Raw genomic sequence first — 20,094 nt, 5'->3', positions numbered from 1 at the left:
AAAACAACAATATTTAATAGAAAAGAATATTCCACCAAAATATTAAAATTTAAATGTGAAAGATTATTAGAATGAAGAATTCATTAATTTCTCTAAACATAATTGTCATGTTTTAGTGTATGTATGCTGTTATGGGCACACAACTCATAAAACTTAACTCCCTGTCCTAGACAGTGGGATAGTGGTTAGAGAGATAGAGAGAGAAGTTGGTATATAGTGATCTTATATCTCCATATTGAGCCATTAAAACTCAGTGTGTGGAAGACTGTAATGGGATGCAAACTCAGTTCCTACCATGACATCACTTAAGCCAATGAGTATAACGAAGGGAAGCTGTGCATTAGATTTAATAAACTGACAGTGGCTGGATGGAGTACGGGTTTTTACCTATTGTTAATCCTTTCAAGGACATCATTACTCAGTGATGGGACTTTGTTCTTCATCTGCTGTATGTTTGCTTCTCCTTCTACTTGTATCGTATGAAATACAAAGTTAGTATGTTCATATCCAGTTGAGGATTACACAGCTTATTCTGGACTGGCTGTCCAGAACAGTGAAGTAAAAGATTTAATAAAAGAATATGTTGTACTGGTAATGTTAGCAATGTACATGTGCCTATAATTGAAACTTATTGATCACAAACACTTGAGTCGCTCATCGATTAGCATTCCGTGAAATGTGACAGTACTGACACAGAAGCATCATCAGCTACACTAACTGAACAATGTGAGAGCAGACTGGTCAATATGATTAATGTATATCTATCAAGTGGGCTGCAATTATATTTACACATGTCTACTAATGGCTGGATATTACTAGCAGGTAATGATTTTATTCTAAGCAGTTATAGAACAAAGGTCTGAAAATTAACGGGCACAAAAGTCAGATGGCAGGTATCGGTACTGCAGCAGTTGGACTTGTTGTATCCGTGGCTCTTTTTTTTCATTTTAACTCAGTATTTTTGCACTTTGAGGTCCAAGCATGCTCTCCTGGGCATACCTCAGCTGTCTGAATTGTCTAATAAGGACAGGGGTTAATGTTTACTTCATAGTGGTTAAAAATAGAGGAAATTAAAAAAACCCACACATTAGCTATTAGTAGATATGGAGAAGTCGCTCTTGTGATCTTACAATAATTGAGCTGTTAAAACTTGCTTGTATAGGAATGTGAACCCAGTACCATCCAGCCTTTAAGGCTGTGACTTAATCACTATGCCATCATATCTGGTGTTAATGACTTAAGCAGTAGGTAGATTTTACAGTACTATTTGTGACTCATTTTTCAGTAAATGGTCATCCTGATATAGTTACTACACTGCAAAGCAGCAAATGATCACAATGCTCTTTTTATTTTAAATTAGCCTTAGTTGCATAGAAGTTAGTTATTAGCTTTAAATATCTGTACACACTCAATGCCGATAATTTGTATTGATTTAGTATGTCGTTTGGACACTGGAGGTGAGTAAGTGCACAAATCCAGCTGGTACTCGATGAAAACTTAATGCTTTTTTATCATGTCACTCAAATTCCATGATCCAGAACAGTGTTTCTTTAATGGCATCTTAGTCAGTGTTGATTTGGGTTCCAGTAGTGACTTTTAACTTGGGCATGAAAAACTTTGGAATTTTCCAGAATTCCAGAAAACCGTCTATGATCTTGGATAAAAATGTTTACAATAATTCCTACTTTTCTTGACATATATGCCACGTTTTCTGAATATTTTGTTCAAGGTCATTTTTATCTTTTACTAACCTTAACCAATAACCAATAGACAGAAGGCTCCATTGACCAAAGTGTGTGCCAAGGAAAACGTGCTTAAACCATAATTGAATATGGTGAAATAATGTATGGGTTTTGTTTTTGTCCGAGCTTCACTGTGAGACAAAATTGTTTACATTAGCTTCTACTGCCATTCAGAGAGTGAAAAAGAAATGTTCTGCCAGTGACATTGAGCACTGCTATGCAGGCTATACAATGCCTTGTGTACAATGACAACTGTGTAAGGTTGTAGATTCTTTGTGCTGTTCTCTTAAGTTGATATATTGGTACTGTAAGACCACTGTCATATGACCAGGGTAGGAAACACTCCTTAGAATACAAACTGTACATTTTGGAATAAATTTTCATATTAAACAGCTGACCTAGCTTTCTATTTCCCATTTTAAATCTTTTATTAATAATCAAAATTGCCCCCATCATAGTTGCAACCAATACATGCCAGAGGTAGGAATGGATATGATTGAACTTTAAGTGGATATAAGCTTGTGACTAGATGTTTGGTTGATCTTTTAGTGGTTTGGGAATTAACAGCAATTTAATGTCTGTTTGACTTGTTGTACAGCAATTTAATATCTGTGTGACTTTTGTGTTACAAGGTACTTTTTTTTTAAAGGAACAGTATAAATCTGAGTAGTAGATTGGAGTAAACAAAAGAACATTTATGGTTTAAAGATATGAAAGATTTTCAGATTTATCTGGAATTCTAGATTTTTAATTGTCTGTATCAGTTTTTTTTCGATTTTTCATTATTTTCCCAAATATTCCATATACACCATCGAAACGTTATAATGTGGTTTCGGCGGATGGTTTGCATTCATTTTGAATGGGGGTTGCCATATTGGGTCATTATGCACCCTTAAAGCTAGGGGCCAATCTCAGTACCCTACCACCTACCAACATGTATTAAAAATTTCTCGATTTATTTTTTTCTGTAAAGTGTAGTTGTGTTTGCATTTTGTATTAGAACATTTTATGACTCACATCAAATTAAGATTCATGCAATCTGTCTTGGGCATACAATTCAACTGTCTGTCCATGAATAAGATCAGTGTTAAATGCTACTCTTTCCGATTAGTAGCACAAGATCTTACTTTTCCACAGAAAGGATAGTATGTACACTGTCAGACCTAGATGTGTCCACTCGCGCTACTTTCAATCAATACAGGTTTATTGTCCAGCACTAATATCTTATCAGCAATTAAACTTCTTGGGGGATCATGCTCCCAGACCTCCATAAAAAAAATCTTGTTGTCTAGGCTGCTTTCTCTTGTGCAGTACTCTGCATCAACTCTGGATTGTAGTTAGTACTAAAATATAAACCCAGTAACTTTCAAGCTAAAACCAGATAATATGACTACTGTGTCACCAGAATAAGCATTTCAAAGGACACCCATCCCCACCCCTGTAATAGAGATAACAGAGATGTTTGATAAGGCGACTTACTTTGACGCTTGTCAATCACAAACTTCATAAAATAATAATGTCTACCTGATAAAAGTCACCTTTGTTATCCATTCTTGCTTGTCCTGGTACCTGGTGTTTTAAACTATCCAGACATTAATACCAGCAGAGTCTCTTTGTGATGTTTGTTATCTCTGCATTTACAGTGTTCACTGCAGCATTAAATCCAAATGTTGATGTTTAATTAATGGTAAACAGAAAAGTGAAATACAGCTGTTCAGCCTGAAAAGTTGTCAAAGTTCCTCAGAGGTCTTTCACAATAATTAATATTTTCACAAGCATACAGAATCATACAGAATGTATAATGCTACTGCTGGTGGTGGTGGTGGTGAATAGATAAAAATATTCCAGATAAAATCAACTCTTTTTTCTTTTTTTTAATGTACACTTTAAAATAGCAAAAAGGTGTATTATCTTAAACTTATGAAAACCTTAATAATTTGAATAGAGCCTTAATTAATTAAAATTCTGAAATGCAAATCATGAACTTCATCCATTTGTTCTTTACTAGTAGCCATTTAATATACTAAACTTTATGTTGTTGAATTTCCTGAACAGGGATCACAACATTATGATCTAGCTAATTTACTCACTAATGTTATCAAACAGTGAAACGTTACGTGTAGTTAACATACAGGGCTGCTTTACGATGTAGGCTAAGCTAAACATTGTGTATTATTCAGTCCACAGGCATATTACCTGTACTTACTGTATATCCAAATTACGTATCTGTGTTGTACCTGTTACATAACTGGGGTATTATGTCTACTGCTATTAGAAAGAATGTTCGGGTATTGTTAATGTTAAGCTTTTTGGTGGATTTTCTGCCTGGTTAAAGTAATTTCTGTGTATTATCTGTTACATAATTATAAATAACAGGCAACCTTATTGAATACAGTTAATTAATTGTACCAGAATGCTAGATGTTTGAAAGTGGTTTAATTTGCAGAATGATGTGCATTCATATTGTTTTAGAAGTGAATGTGGAATGTACAATAATGATGGAGGTGGGATATAGCTTATTTGCCTGAGTTACAGTGGGTCACAGGTCTGATCACTGTCTATTGAATTAAGTGTTTTCCTGTCTTAACTAATACTACATGGCTGGTATACCAAAGGCTATGGAATGTACTGTCCTGTTTGAGAAAGGGCATATAAAAGATCAAATGTTGCTTTTTGGAATGAGTATGTTGACAATAGGTTTCATCTCTTTCCCTCTTTATAAATGGCCATATGTTAAGACTAAATAGCCATTGTTTAAAATATGCTGAGGTTTCATTAAATAAACATTCCTCTCCTTGAATATATCATATTTTTTCAAAATATTGCTTGGACTGGGGTTTTTTTATTCACAAAGATAACTATGTTTTAATAATTTATTACATATCATTATACAGTCAAAACTGCTCATATGTCCACCTTTCTAAAGCAGCCACTTGCCTTCTGAAGGCAATTTAGTACCCTACTACACAGAATTCATGTAAATGGTTGTTCCTGGCAACGGACTGTCTTGATTAAGAGCCCAGTTTGATATTCCTTTGTGGGGATTGATAACAATGACTCCACTGTACATTTACATGTACATGAATTTATAAACATTTATGTGCATTTGTGCATAACATGTTTTTGATCACTGAAGAAATAACTGAAAGCCAATACTATTTTATTGATTTTTCTCATCTAGTAATGTATTATGTTATAATCATGTTGATGTTACTACTGTAGTAACGGACAATGCAATATAAAAACGAAGTCTCCGATGACTTCTCAATAATGCTGTAATCCACATGTCGGCATAGGATTAGATTCCCAAAGTCAACCGCTTTTGAGAATTTCAGTCATGCATGAAGGCAGTGTCAGATCTGCTTCTCTCATTTTGACGCAGGTCTTCAGTTTGTACTTGCCAGTTCAGAAATGTGTCACCAAGGCATAATTGTGACATGCTTGATCTAATTAATAATGCCACTCCAAAGATTGTTGAACAAAGTAAACATCATCTAAAGTGACTTGGCTCTTTGGTACTTGATAATACAAGGAAAACACAGTGAGATACGGGCTTGAAACTGATTTAAGCGGTGTAATGTTAACACATTCGGTGTAACAAGACTGCCCTGTTCAGACTTGCCTTTCAAGAATTGAGAATTCTTGTAGTACATGCATGACCCACCCACTTCACTGGGAAGACTGGACTGGGTTTGGCTGAATGTGTATTCCAGACTGAACAGTCAGTAGGGTCACTATACATGATTGTCAGTGTACATGCAGCTCAAGGACGTGCACAAAGGTCAAACCTAAGAGTGGAGTTCCGTGACTTACAAATTGCGCACACTTGCTTTCTTGTCAAAAGAACTACTTCCCTTTATATACGTGCAAAATATAATTTTATTTGTGAAAATAGGAGAGATGATCATGATATTTATCAGTGTGTTTGGTGTGACCCAACCATAAAGATAATTTTAATATTGTTTTTGAAACAGTAGGAGAGATGAAAACTTAGTTTTGTTGCATGATATTAGGAGTTTTAATCATGTGTGATTTCGTTCAAAACTGTTTGTAAATGATAAATGTAACCAGATTTATAAATTTATCTCTTATTAGCCATATTTGAAATCAGTTTTTAAATTTAAGTTTGGTGTGACCCATTTTTTGTCCTTTAACATTTTGGGACCATTAAAGATTGATTTTGTTGATTTTAATATAAATGTTTTTGCAAACAGTATTCAGCTATTCCTGTTGTCTTGAACTAAAACTTAGTTTTGTTGCTGTTCAAAGTTGTGTTTTATATTAGGAGTTTTTAATCATGTGTGATTTCATTCAAAACTGTCTTCATGTAAATGATGAATGTAACCAGATTTACAAATTTATCTCTTATTAGCCATATTTGAATTCAGTTTTTAAATTTTACACCTATTCTTGTCGGGAGTGCTAACCAATGTAATTGAAGCAGTATAATGGTGAATTGAATAATGTTTGCATCATGTGCACAAAATGAAATAAATTAATACTGTATACCATGTGTGAGGTTTATTATGAGATTAAACATTATGTGCACTAAGTTATATTTTTAGTGAAGCCAAGTTCACAAGTACTTTCTATATATAGTAATTAAAATATTATTACTTCTTGAGCCGGCTTTTTATGTAAAGGTTATATCTCAGATCGATGCTTGCTGTTTGTAGATTTATTGTTCTTTATTGACTTCAAGAGTGGATTTTATGTCTTTATGGATTCTTTATGGCAGTGATATTGGTCATATGCCAGAGTCCTTCCTGATGTCGGGATTTGAATATTAATATCCAGCTCATGAAGGGTGATGGTAATGTCACTTTGTATTAATCTCTTAGGTGGGTTAACAGGCGCATGTGCTGGAATATATGCAGCGGGAGGGTCTAGACTGTGGTGAGCAAATTTTTTGGGGGGGATTGAGTCATGCTCCCCAGAAAATATATTGAATAAAGATAATTTTCTAGAGCAGCTGAGTGAAGGGTTCCACAACTGACACCTCTGCACACATGCCTGGTTACGGGTTGGGAGCAATTTAACTAACTATTTAAAGATTGGTCTTGTTGTAGTTGGCATGTTGCAAGTCATATATACTCTTCAAAAGAAGAAACGCAAAACCACATTGTCGTAACATTTGGAGAATTGATTTAATTATTGAATGGTGAGTCCCATAATTACCAAATGTTGCAGGATTGTTCACAATTCACTCTAGTCCATTGTGAGTAAGTGATAGGACACACCACCAAGGTCAAGGTCATCTGGAGTCAATACCGGGTGTGGCCTCCGCGTGTGTTGACAACTGCCTGGCACCGCCTGCCCATTGAAGCAACCAGAGTACGGATGACGTCCCGGGGGATGGTGGCCCACTCGGCCTGCAAGGCTGCTGCCAGCTCGGGCAGGGTCTGGGGCTGTGGTTGTCGCTGTCGGAGGCGTCGGTCCAACTCGTCCCATAGATGCTCAATTGGGTTCAAATTCAGTGATGTCGATGGCCAAGGAAGGACATTAATGTTGTTGTTCTGTAGGAAAGCCGTTGTGAGACGTGCTGTGTGAGGCCTGGCGTTGTCATGTTGGAACACTGCGTTGGCGTTGGCCATAACTGGAACGATGTGTGGCCGGAGGATCTGGTCAATGTAGCCCTGTGCATTCAGGTTGCCCTGCACGTGGACCAGGTCAGTTCTGCCAGTGTGTGAGATGGCTGCCCACACCATGACACTACCCCCGCCGAATCTGTCCACTTCCTGCACGCAGTTTGCCGCATAACATTCACCACGACGCCTATACACGCGACATCTTCCATCATGACGTCGGAGCAGAAATCGGGACTCGTCACTGAACCACACCTGTCTCCATCGCAGTTGAGGCTATTGTCGATGAATCTGGCACCACTGCAGTCAGAGTCGACGGTGTTGTGGTGTTAAGATGACACCTCGAACTGGACGTCTGGCACGAATTCCTACCTCACGTAGGCGGTTCCGTACGGTCTGGTCGGATATCCTGCGCAAACCTGGTATTGCTGCGGCTGTGGAGGTGGCAGTAGTCAATCGTTCCCGAAGGTGGCGTACCCGGATGTAGCGGTCCTGCCCGGGGGTAGTGACCCGTGGTCGACCGGATCTAGGGAGGTCACGTGTTGATCCATGTTGCTGGTAACGGTCCCACAGTCTGGAGATGGTGCTTGGGGACACATGGAATGCCCTGGCAACGGCCGTTCTGGATTCGCCTGCGTCTAGTCGGCCGATGGCATTGTTTCTCTGCGGTTCACTGAGACGTGGCATGTCCTGGATTGTCAACTGTCGGCCAGATACAGAGGCCAGGCAAGCGAACACCCTGCACTTTTATACTGTCGGTGTTCATGTTGCACGTGCAGACAACGCACGTGCAGTGGTGACATGGTTTGCACGTGGCTGCGTTTTTGCGAATATTCACATTTTGGAACTTTATTGTACAGTAGCTGCGTTTTATCGAATGTAACCGTGGGAATGTGTTTGGGACATGCAATGACCTTATATTCACAAAGCATGAACCGGTAGGAAACATAAAATCGGAGTTATAACCCATTTGTACCCTTTTGCGTTTCTTTTTTTGAAGAGTATATAAACTGTTTTATTCCATACATGTAGAAGTTTTTTAAAAAAGAGAAAAAGAAAAAAATAAGAAAAAAATGATATTAAATAAAGTGGGGCCGGTGCCAATTTAAAAATGTTTTTTAGATAAATGTACTGGTGGTGTAAGTGGGGGAAATGGTTTAAGTATAATTTATATAATTAAATCTTTTTGTATAAAGTAGCCACAAAATCATGTGTGTGCACTGCTGTGCAGAAACAACAATAACTGTTGTGAATGCCACGTTACAACTGAAATTCTATTTTTATACATTATTATTACTAGTAATAGTATTATGGCATGGAATTGGCCAAACTTTCAATAGGTGCCTTTAGTCCATGTGTGTTTATTGAATGTTGGTCGCATGATGCTCTAAGGTTGTATGCCTTTGTTGTTTATGACTGGCTCTTTCAGCATGAACAGTCTTTTGTTGTGGTCATACTTCATGCCTAGCTAGCTGAATGACTCATTGTTATATTATGTGTCTCGTATTCTGTCCTGCTTCAAAACAGTGCTGTTAATATCCGGATTATTGTCCTCGGAGCGTAAATCAACTTTGGTCACAATCATTGTATGTGATTGTCATCATTAGTTTCCCATTGTCACCTTTCATACTGCATATTAAACACTCAAACAATGTGCTTGCTTGCTCATTTATTTTGCCTTTTGTCATTCTTCCCTTTGGGTAGTGGGAGACAATGCTTTTGTCTTGTGGGACTGACTGTTTATCTGTCCCATCACAAACATATATAGAAAACTGAAGCTTGTTGAACATTGTCAGAATTAATTTGATATTTGACTTGGTGGAATGTTATTATCTATTAATGATCATATTTTCTTTTCTTGACATTACAAACATTTTAGCAGATATGGATTTCATTTCCTATAATCATGTTTTATATACTCATGTTAAAACAAGTTCCTGTGCATGTATTGCTCATGGTATGTTTAACAGTAATTAAGAAAAAAATATAATTATTTATTGATCACTATGGTGTGTCATCATCTTTGTCAAATTTCAACCATTTACAGAATTTGCAGTTTGTTTGAGACCATTTTGTTTGGTACACTGGAACTTTTTTAAGTACATGAGTATTAAATATTACCTTGTAGAAGCAACGATCTAACAAATTGTGTGGATTGATAGATACAATTTGTGGAGACTGGATCTATCTCAGTTGGTAGAGCTCTGCCCTGAGGTGGTTGTGGACATCAGGGATTGAACCACCTCAGTGGAGAACTGGATCTAGCTCAGTTGGTAGAGCTCTGCCCTGAGGTGGTTGTGGACATCAGGGATTGAACCACCTCAGTGGAGAACTGGATCTATCTCAGTTGGTAGAGTTCTGCCCTGAGGTGGTTGTGGACATCGGGGATTGAACCACCTCAGTGGAGAACTGGATCTATCTCAGTTGGTAGAGCTCTGCCCTGAGGTGGTTGTGGACATCAGGGATTGAACCACCTCAGTGGAGAACTGGATCTAGCTCAGTTGGTAGAGCTCTGCCCTGAGGTGGTTGTGGACATCAGGGATTGAACCACCTCAGTGGAGAACTGGATCTAGCTCAGTTGGTAGAGCTCTGCCCTGAGGTGGTTGTGGACGTCAGGGATTGAACCACCTCAGTGGAGAACTGGATCTATCTCAGTTGGTAGAGTTCTGCCCTGAGGTGGTTGTGGACATCAGGGATTGAACCACCTCAGTGGAGAACTGGATCTATCTCAGTTGGTAGAGTTCTGCCCTGAGGTGGTTGTGGACATCAGGGATTGAACCACCTCAGTGGAGAACTGGATCTATCTCAGTTGGTAGAGCTCTACCCTGAGGTGGTTGTGGACATCAGGGATTGAACCACCTCAGTGGAGAACTGGATCTATCTCAGTTGGTAGAGCTGGTTGTGGACATCAGGGATTGAACCACCTCAGTGGAGGAATGGATCTATCTCATTTGGTAGAGCTCTGCACTGAGGTGGTCGTGGACATCAGGGATTGAATCACCTCAGTGGAGGACTGGATCTAGCTCAGTTGGTAGAGCTCTGCCCTGAGGTGGTTGTGGACACCAGGGATTGAACCACCTCAGTGGAGAACTGGATCTATCTCAGTTGGTAGAGCTCTGCCCTGAGGTGGTTGTGGACATCAGGGATTGAACCACCTCAGTGGAGGACCCATTCTCTGATTGGGTGTTATCAACTAGTGACCCATGACTGGTACATCAAAGGCTGTGTTATGTGATGTTCTCTCTGTGGGGAAGCGTGATGTTCTCTCTGTGGGGAAGTGCATGTAATAGATTCCTTGCTGCTAATGGAAAAATATAGCAGGTTTCCTTTGAAGACTACGAGTCGAACTCACCAAAATGTTCGACATCCAGTAGCAGATGATTAATAAATCAATGTACTTAATAAATAAAGTAGTGTCATTAAACAAAACAAGCTTTATCTTCAATACAGTATGTATTTGTCATTATGAAATGTCATTATTCATTTGATGATGAACATATTTTGTTTTACCACAGGGCTTCTAGAATTTTTATAAAATCCACTAGATGTAGGATCAGTGATTTAAAATTTTTACTAACCACGATTAAAAATTCACTAGCCCTACTTTACTTTAAGTTGATACAATTTTATTAAATAATAGTAATAATTAGATATATCATCTAAAGAAGGAGATAGAGATTAAAAATACTAACATTGGGGTGTTGGGGTGGGGCAGGATATTCATATTTACAAAATAGACTTAACTGCAACATTTGACAAATGTTATTTACTAACCCAACATTGAATATCACTAGCCATGGGAGTGGGGCTACCATAATCTAGAAGCCCTGTACATTGCATTTGTTTCTTGAGAAGTAACACATAAGTCAGTGATAGGGTATCACCTCAGGTGCATACTTATTTTTCCCCCATCATCTCAATCCGCGCCCAATGGCTGATATTACATGTATATCACTTTTCATATTTCACATCCAAACTGTTCCTGTCCTTGTTGTTTGGTGAAAACCTCACAGTAACTCTCCTCCTTTTCAGGACACAGGAAAGATTTTAAAATATTTTGTTCAGATATTCTCCTCTCAGAATCAATATTTTAATATTATGACCATCTGTATGACAGGCAATTCCCTGTCTATGCACGATGTTGCTGATCAGTAGAACACCTACATGAGGTGTAATAAACTATCATACATACTGGCTTACCATAGCAACCATAGTCTTGCTGTTCTCATTGTGGGAAGGTGTGCTTAAAGATTGTTTTCTGCACATGTTAGCAGCTAGTTTCCACAATCCATTAACCATTTCGGCAGAGTAGAAGGCTCATAATACTGTGCTGCAACATTCATATTCTACAGGTTCAATATTTAATGTTTAAAATGTAGATAAAATAATGTTTAATACTGAGGGTTGTACTTGATTTCCAGGTTGAGTTAAGGGATGAGGAGATAGACCGACTGAACAGGATGCTGGACGGCGGACGACCCTCGGACGTGATGGCCCTGGAGGCCAGGAACCGGGCCAATGAGAGGATGATCTCACATCTCAATATACAGGTACTAGATATAGCCAGCGAGAGGATGATCTCACATCTCAATATACAGGTACTAGATATAGCCAGCGAGAGGATGATCTCACATCTCAATATACAGGTACTAGATATAGCCAACAAGAGGATGATCTCACATCTCAATATACAGGTACTAGATATAGCCAGCGAGAGGATGATCTCACATCTCAATATACAGGTACTAGATATAGCCAGCGAGAGGATGATCTCGCATCTCAATATACAGGTACTAGATATAGCCAGCGAGAGGATGATCTCACATCTCAATATACAGGTACTAGATATAGCCAGCGAGAGGATGATCTCGCATCTCAATATACAGGTACTAGATATAGCCAGCGAGAGGATGATCTCACATCTCAATATACAGGTACTAGATATAGCCAGCGAGAGGATGATCTCACATCTCAATATACAGGTACTAGATATAGCCAGCGAGAGGATGATCTCACATCTCAATATACAGGTACTAGATATAGCCTGCGAGAGGATGATCTCACATCTCAATATACAGGTACTAGATATAGCCAATGAGAGGATGATCTCACATCGGTCGGAATGACTAGAAACTTAAAACAGCCATGATTATTTTATTATTTTATTATACATTACTATACCATTGAAAGTACATATATATCTTAGTAGACAGTATCCATTAGAGTGTCAACATTATGGGCTGAATTTATAACTTGGTCTGTTTTTGTCTTATACGCATGTAACTACATGTATGTTCTTAGAGTGTTTAAACACCTGTATATTCGGCCCATTTTAATGCATGCACTTTCTATCGGTGTCTTCATTTATCTAGCATTAACAACAATTTCACAGGAAGATTGTTTGTTTTTTTTAAAGTATCACACTACTAGGTAAGAATCATGGTACTGGGTATTTAGTATGTGAGTTTTGTGAGTGTGATTTCATTCCCCAAAACACATTACCTATTTGGTTTGATTATTTTATTACAAAATTAAGTTTTTATTGCTACATGTAACATTTAATGATGAAGTTAAATATAAAAACTTTGGTTTTTTTTTTTTTTTTAAAGGAACCTATTTATATTTTTGTTTTAATAGTGGCACTACATCAATGACAGTTTTACTTGTATTCAAGGTTTTTAAAGTTAAATTCATCATTGACTAATATGCTTGTCACCTTTCTGTTAGGTTGACTTCTTGCAACAGAAGAACCGTGAGATGGAGAGAAAATTACAAGAATGTACTGTTTGTCGGGAAGAGGCAGAGGCCAAGTGTATCAAAATGCAGGCCCGAAATCGCGATCAGGAACTAGAGCTGCAGGAACTGGAATCCATGGCGAACAAGTTACACACAGACAAAACTATTGTTGTTAAGACTGCTGACAAAGAGATGAATGAAGCAAAGGTAAAACATGTCTGTAGGCTGGTACAACGTTTTCATGTTTCCTCTGTAAGGAGGTTTTGATCATCTGAGATAAAACAACACTGAATGATATGGTTCAAGCAATTCATTCAATCATTTATTTCAACTGATTTCCCTGCTTATGTCCAATTACGGTTCAAGAATTCTGTGCTGGGCAGACACCTCAGCTATCTGGGCTGTCTGTCCAGGACAGTGGGTTAGTGATTAGTGAGAGAGAAGTCGGTGTAGTGGTCTTACACCTACCCACTGAGTTGTTAAAACTCGCTGTGGGTGAAAGCCGGTACCGGGTTGCAAACCCAGTACCTACAAGCCTTATATCCAATGGCTTAACCATGATACCAGTGAAGCCAGTTTCACGCAATCCAGGGACCATCCTTATAAATGTTTACGTCCAGAATCGGGATTTTGGCTCAAAACACTCTGGAGTTGGATCTGGGTCTGGTCAGTAAGGTACCAGTCAAAAAAAAAATGCACTGAATCGAATGTAACAAAACACTGATGACACCAGATGACATAGAACATGCTAATTTTGGACAGCACCAGACTCGGCTTCAATGTGTTTTGAGCGTTGAGCAAAGTCTCTAGACTGTTTTTTAACTACATACTATTTGTATGATTGAAACTTTATTAAAGCATCAAGTCCAGACATTTTTCTTGTGGTTAAAGTTTCAAATACAACTATGCTGCTTACTACTTGGACGCAAATTAATTTCTAAAGTATACTGAACATCAGAAGAAGTGTAAATACCAACTTAATTTTATTTAATTTCTTTAAAACTATTCACATTGAATCCCATTACTTTTTGACAGTTTGTTTACAGAATTAATTGTATCATGAAAAAAATACATTTATCAGGTATATTGAAATATTTGTGTTTCTTTGTTGTTTGTTATATTTTTAATTTTATTTACAGGTTGCCATTTGGAACTGGCAGATATATTTTATATATGGAAATAGTTAATTTGAATAAGTTGTACAACTGTTGCAGGAGTGGTAGTTTTCTTTGGATGAGACTTAGTGTAATATTTGGTTCATGTTTTTCATATGCATATTTAATATTTTACAGGATGAATTGGAAAAATCGCGGCATGAGCTTGAGGACATGGACATGATTGTAGCCCAGTTCAAAGCAGTAAGTGTTTTACCTGTATCGACTGTAGCCCAGTTCAAATCAGTAAGTGTTTTACCTGTATCGACTGTAGCCCTGTTCAAATCAGTAAGTGTTTTACCTGTATCGACTGTAGTCCAGTTCAAATCAGTAAGTGTTTTACCTGTATCGACTGTAGCCCAGTTCAAAGCAGTAAGTGTTTTACCTGTATCGACTGTAGCCCAGTTCAAAGCAGTAAGTGTTTTACCTGTATCGACTGTAGCCCAGTTCAAATCAGTAAGTGTTTTACCTGTATCGACTGTAGCCCAGTTCAAATCAGTAAGTGTTTTACCTGTATCGACTGTAGCCCAGTTCAAATCAGTAAGTGTTTTACCTGTATCGACTGTAGCCCTGTTCAAATCAGTAAGTGTTTTACCTGTATCGACTGTAGCCCAGTTCAAATCAGTAAGTGTTTTACCTGTATCGACTGTAGCCCAGTTCAAATCAGTAAGTGTTTTACCTGTATCGACTGTAGCCCAGTTCAAATCAGTAAGTGTTTTACCTGTATCGACTGTAGCCCTGTTCAAATCAGTAAGTGTTTTACCTGTATCGACTGTAGCCCAGTTCAAAGCAGTAAGTGTTTTACCTGTATCGACTGTAGCCCTGTTCAAAGCAGTAAGTGTTTTACCTGTATCGACTGTAGCCCTGTTCAAATCAGTAAGTGTTTTACCTGTATCGACTGTAGCCCAGTTCAAATCAGTAAGTGTTTTACCTGTATCGACTGTAGCCCAGTTCAAATCAGTAAGTGTTTTACCTGTATCGACTGTAGCCCTGTTCAAATCAGTAAGTGTTTTACCTGTATCGACTGTAGTCCAGTTCAAAGCAGTAAGTGTTTTACCTGTATCGACTGTAGCCCAGTTCAAATCAGTAAGTGTTTTACCTGTATCGACTGAAGTCCAGTTCAAATCAGTAAGTGTTTTACCTGTATCGACTGTAGCCCAGTTCAAAGCAGTAAGTGTTTTACCTGTATCGACTGTAGCCCAGTTCAAATCAGTAAGTGTTTTACCTGTATCGACTGTAGCCCAGTTCAAAACAGTAAGTCACTGACCCTAGATATTAAACAGTATGATGTGAAATATTTTTAGCTGTAATGAGAAATGTTAAATGAAGTAGAAAAATGCTGTTGTCTGAAGTGATGTTTGAAATGAAGTAGCTATAAGCTTCACATTAATAAATGAAGTATGTTTATTAATATAGACAATAAAACCTAATATTTTTGTTTGTTTCGAGGGTAAGTGGGTAGCCTCAAAAATATAAAACCTTGAAAATATTAACAAATTCTATGAAAAATGCTCATTATGATTGCCATAATAAAGTGACAATTTACTGCAATATTTTTATTTGCTACCAACAAACAGGGAATTGTGTGTGTAAGACACCAAATTATTATATTCCATACAGTAAAATATGTACATACTGGTACACTGAGCTAGCTTACTACACGAGTATGAATGAAATAAAACATGTCAAGCTTAGATTAAACACTACACAGTCTGATTTAGAAAACATTTCACACAAGTCTTAATTGGCTTTATATAAAAATCAAAGGCTATGGTATGTACTATCCTGTCTGTGAGACGGTGCATATAAAAGATCCCTTGTTGCTAATCGAAAAGAGTAGCCCATGAAGTGGCGACAGGGGGTTTCCTCACTCAATATATAATATGTGGTCCATAACCATATGTCCAACGCCATATAACCATAAATTCAGTGTGTTGAGTGCATCATTAAATAAAACATTTCCTTATATAAAAATCATGACTGATCACTTGATACATTTACTCAAGTTACAACTGAGTGCTCTATTGTACTTTAAACACCGGTGATTTCATGCAAATGGAAGCTGACGCGAAACCTTTAATGTTGATTATATGTGGAATAGAATATTTAATATTGTAAACCATAAAAAAAACAAAAAACACATGTCATCAGAGTTGTCAAACCTTGAAAATAAGAAACCTCAAATTTTGAATGAATCCTCAATCTATGAAAATTTTACACCACAAAAATTTCCATGATACAGTATTATTTTATTTTGAACGAAGCTAGTTGGCTATGGATGATATCAAATAAAGTACATGTAAACTAATTTAAATGAATACCCATGTTTTGTTTTGAAGGAGGCTAATCGGTTGAATAAGGATATAACAGATTTAAGAGTGCTGTTATCGGCAAAGGACAATGACAATCTTAGAATGGAAGCTTTACTTGACAAGCTGCAGGAGGAGAAGAAGAGAATGACGCAGCGTCTTAATAAAATGATGGTCAATGGTAAAAACAGCAAACTGCTTTTTTCTTTCATATTATAGCTTAAGTGTTTAATCTGTTATTTACTGAATCTGAATTTGTACATTTGTGAATATATTTCATTTTACTAATTTACGAAAAAGGCTACTTTGAAAGTCGTGTGTTGCTTGAAGATATATACCATCCTTGGTGGCGCAGTTGTTAAGCCATCGGACTACAGGCTGGTAGGTACAGGGTTCGCAGCCCACTACCGGCACCAACCCATAGCAAATTCTTAAGGATTCTTAGTCTTTGAATTTGTATATTTTCCATATATGTGATGTAGAAGTTCTTTTATGAAAAGCAAGAAAAAAGAAATTTTATTTCTCTCATTTATGGGCAAGTCACAAGGAACATCAGTTTCAAAGTTTACAAGACATTTATTGGTTTTGAAAAACTATTGATGAAAAAACTTAATGCGGATCTAAATGGAAATATATTAATATTTTTTGTGTGTGACATTTTGTCCGTTATTTTTATAATACTGATCATGTTTATTTTTCATACTTTTACAGAAAAAGAGCTGGTCTTGGAAATAGAAAGGTTAAAACGAAAGAATGGTCCAATAAAAAAGGGCAAAATACCGAGCAAACTTGATGCATTTATTCGGAGTATTGAGGAAGAGAGAGACTATTACCGTGGGCTGGTCGACTCTCTGCAGAAGCTAGTCCGTGGCGAACCCCCCCGTGCCCACACCCCCATCCGCTCGAGACCGTCTTCCCGATCTGGCAGTCCGGTCAGGGTATCGGTCAGTCCTGCCAGAGAATCATCTTCCAAAACTAATAAAAAGGTAAAACATATTTGAGAATCCATCACTGGGTGTGTGTGTCTCACAGTCCTGGCTCCATGCAAGAGTGGGAAATTGTGAGACCACTGCAGTGATTTATCTCTTACTAACTGCAAAACACTGAATATTCTATAGGTATTTTTTTATTTTTTTATTATTTATTTTTTATTTTTTTATTTGACATCTTTTTAAAAAAGATTTTTTTTGGTGATATCAGTTCATTGATATACAAGTATTTACCTTTGTTTGCCCAAATGGCACAGTGGTTAAGCCATGAATTTAGAGTTTGGTGTGTACTAGGTTTGTGCGTGTCACAGTCCAAGAGTGGGGAGTTATGAGACTTTTCTCTTTACCACTGACTGTGAAGTCTCAAAGTTTTACCTTTGGTTTTAAGAACAGATACCATTGCAGTTGACCAGCTGATATATTGTTTTTATGATATTTAATTTTTTCATGAAATACAGTATTATTTGGTTATTCAGGTATGTCCAAGTGTTTCATCTCTCATAAAAGCTAGTGAATGGTCACAGTTGTTATTGGTGCACTGTATTTTAATACTGGACAGTGCTTAAATGATATTCTTAAACATTAGTTGGTGAGAATACCATGTGTTATTTATGATTGCACATACCTGTTAATACATGTCCACATGTCATATGACTGGCTGCTCCTAGGTGATGACCAGGTCACCAATGCCATACATCCAATAAAAAACCAGCACAATGGAAATCGATTAGACTGTGATGTATAGTTAACCTGACAATCATATGTCTGTGACATGTAAGTCAGCTACAAATGCAATGGCTGTAAATAACTTTTAGTAAAAAAATATGTTAAAATTTGCTTAAAATCTGGTTTTTGAGGATATGTAAGAATTAGAATAATACATTTGTGTCCGTTAGATACAATCTATCTCACAACTCATTAGATACATTTTAAAATAACTCGTGAGATAAATGGTATCTAACGGCCACTCATGTATTATTCTCTATTTACATTTTCTTTAGAGGCCATTAATCACTTGTTACAATAAAACTGTAAGTCCCGTGTTGGATAATATTGTGTTTCTTTACATTTCATTCTTCAATTTTTACTGTTTATTGTAGCTCCCATTTGTTGTTTATGTCTAAATGATTTTACTTTTCATTCCAGTCCATTATGCAGTATGAAACTATTCTGCGGGTGCTAGAAGAAGAGAGGGATTATTATAAGAAAGAATACGAAGTTCTGAAACTTAATAAGCGATCTGGCACACCTGTGCGATTCTCTCCATCAAAGGTAGGCATGGCGACCACACCTTAGCTTAAATCTAGCAGCCTCTCATAGCTCAGTGGTCGTAGGTTCGATTCCCTCGGCACATTGTTTTTGTTACATTATCTTCCAGCCAATGCAACATTTGGTATTATGTCTGTGGGCAAGTATGAAAGATATTTATCTGTTCATATCAAAGGATTGGCCTCGGTGGTGTAGTGGTTAAATCATAGACTGATATGTGTGGTGTTTGCATCACAGTATCGGCTTTTGCCAAGAATGAGTTTTAACAGTTCATTAAAGAGAGCCAAGACACTGATTTTTCTTCTCTCCTAATTATTAACCTCTGTCCTAAACAGATGGCTGATATAGTTGAGATGTGTGTCCAGGTCAGCGTGCTTGAACTTTAACCCAAAAATAGATTTAATAGATTTATTCATTAAGTTGGTGGCAGTAACATGACTTCCAGGCAGCTAAATTGTGTCCCAGGTGATATTGAGCTTGAACTTTTGTTGAATATTAGCATGAAAATCAGTTATACCATCACCATTAGTGTCATTAATGTCATTTCTTACTGCTCATAGTATGCAGTTTGTTTTTGTATTTTCCTCCCAGGCACCAGATCATGTGTTTACTCTACCGTAAACGTGTACTTGCAGTTATGGCAGTCTGACAAACATTGCCAGGTTTTTGTCTAATCAGGCATGTTGTGTGTTCACACCAGCCAAAAGAAAACTGTCACATCATTAGATATGACATAATTTATTAACTCATATACAATAAGCCAGATATAGAATATTATAAGATATTATCTTAAATCTCATGTTTATTTTGTGATTATTTATAGTAATATGTCCTTATGTAGTATCTAATCAAACTGTTTTAAAACAGTCATGCCTTATAAAATATGAGTGTTATATATAGATAGAAAAGAGATCCACATGTCTGTAGAGAGAGGGAGGGAGGGAGAGAGAGATTGTGTGTGTGTGTGTGTTTATTTATCATACAAGTCTGTTAGGTACATATAATTTATTATACAAATAGTACATAACCATGAAGTAGTAGATGGTTGTTTTATTTGTGTTTTATTGTTTTATATGCTAATACAGTTCTAAACATATTTTATTTTTATATATATATACAGAGTGTTAAGGAAGAGGCTGAAGTGGCGAGGTTGACAAGAGAACGGGATGAACTGAAGGGCTTGCTGGACAAGTTCGAGCGACATATGGCTGAGGTGTGTTAGCTTTATTGTCTGTTGTCCAGGAATATCACAGGAAACATTTGGTGTTTCTTGGCTAAATAAAACCTAAGAATACTGGAATTTCATGCTG

At 37.2% G+C, this 20,094-nt stretch overlaps 1 protein-coding gene across 2 annotated transcripts in view; it reads left to right on the top strand.

The window, feature by feature from the left end:
- The window catches only part of LOC121374306 (centrosomal protein of 135 kDa-like), a 65,545-nt gene that overhangs the window by 28,429 nt on the left and 17,022 nt on the right, over positions 1-20,094 (top strand). For both annotated transcript variants that reach the window (XM_041501362.1, XM_041501363.1), the window contains 7 exons: positions 11,749-11,877; positions 13,055-13,270; positions 14,356-14,421; positions 16,557-16,707; positions 17,238-17,512; positions 18,662-18,787; positions 19,905-19,997. In XM_041501362.1, the coding sequence (XP_041357296.1) occupies positions 11,749-11,877; positions 13,055-13,270; positions 14,356-14,421; positions 16,557-16,707; positions 17,238-17,512; positions 18,662-18,787; positions 19,905-19,997 (1,056 nt within the window). The remainder of the gene's footprint in view (positions 1-11,748; positions 11,878-13,054; positions 13,271-14,355; positions 14,422-16,556; positions 16,708-17,237; positions 17,513-18,661; positions 18,788-19,904; positions 19,998-20,094) is intronic.

Source organism: Gigantopelta aegis, chromosome 6 (assembly GCF_016097555.1).
Source record: "Gigantopelta aegis isolate Gae_Host chromosome 6, Gae_host_genome, whole genome shotgun sequence".
NCBI classification, from domain to species: domain Eukaryota; kingdom Metazoa; phylum Mollusca; class Gastropoda; order Neomphalida; family Peltospiridae; genus Gigantopelta; species Gigantopelta aegis.
Note: the sequence above shows the minus strand (reverse complement) of the source record. Positions and strands in the feature narration are given on the sequence as shown.